This window comes from Bos indicus, chromosome 8, assembly GCF_029378745.1.
Source record: "Bos indicus isolate NIAB-ARS_2022 breed Sahiwal x Tharparkar chromosome 8, NIAB-ARS_B.indTharparkar_mat_pri_1.0, whole genome shotgun sequence".
Classification (NCBI taxonomy): domain Eukaryota; kingdom Metazoa; phylum Chordata; class Mammalia; order Artiodactyla; family Bovidae; genus Bos; species Bos indicus.
In genome coordinates this window covers 22,840,543-22,841,151 of record NC_091767.1, presented here as the reverse complement: position 1 = coordinate 22,841,151, position 609 = coordinate 22,840,543, and the positions used below count along the sequence as shown (strand labels likewise).

The following is a 609-nucleotide window of genomic DNA, read 5'->3' as shown; positions in this document are numbered from 1 at the left end:
ACTTAGTCAGTGAGAGTCATCTCAAGGTGAGTTCAGGTCTCCATCCATCACTCTTAGCCTTTCTTGCAAGTTGGTTGATGAAGACAAGGATCTCATGATTTCCACTCTGACAATTTCCCAGGCACAGTCGCTGTATTCCTTCTCTTTCAGGTAGACATGGATGCCCTGGAAATACCTCTTTATGGCCAGTGTGGGGCCCGTCTTTCCCAGGGCAGAGTCTTCCTCTCCCATCACCTGCCCCAGGCAGGCGTCCAGGTCGTCCAGCTGCTGATGGAGTCCAGTGCGGAGCTGCTCCAGGAGGGTGGTGTCCCAGGCAGCAGAGGAATGCTCTGTGTTGAAAAGATTGAAGGTCTGCTGCAGCATCTCGTGGAGCACAGAGAAGGCCTGGGCCTCCTGGAGCTGGCCACCCTCCACCATCTCCTGGGGGAAAGCGAAGTCTTTTCTCTCCTGCAGACAGAAGCGAGGGGAGAGTCTCCTCATTTGGCCCAGGAGCCTGAGGTTCTCCCTGCCAACCAGCACATGGTTCTGAGACAGGTCACAGCCCAGGGATCCTCCCGGGCCGTAGCTGACCAGCACCAGGGCCATCAGTAGAGAGAGCACGAAGGCCAT

The 609-nt window shown here is 56.3% G+C and overlaps 1 protein-coding gene across 1 annotated transcript; it reads right to left on the bottom strand.

Annotated features, from left to right (window-relative positions):
* LOC109562657 (interferon omega-1-like) lies at positions 1-609 on the bottom strand. The gene has a single exon (XM_019965685.2). The coding sequence runs from the start codon at positions 607-609 to the stop codon at positions 22-24; it is 588 nt and encodes a 195-aa protein (XP_019821244.2). The 3' UTR covers positions 1-21.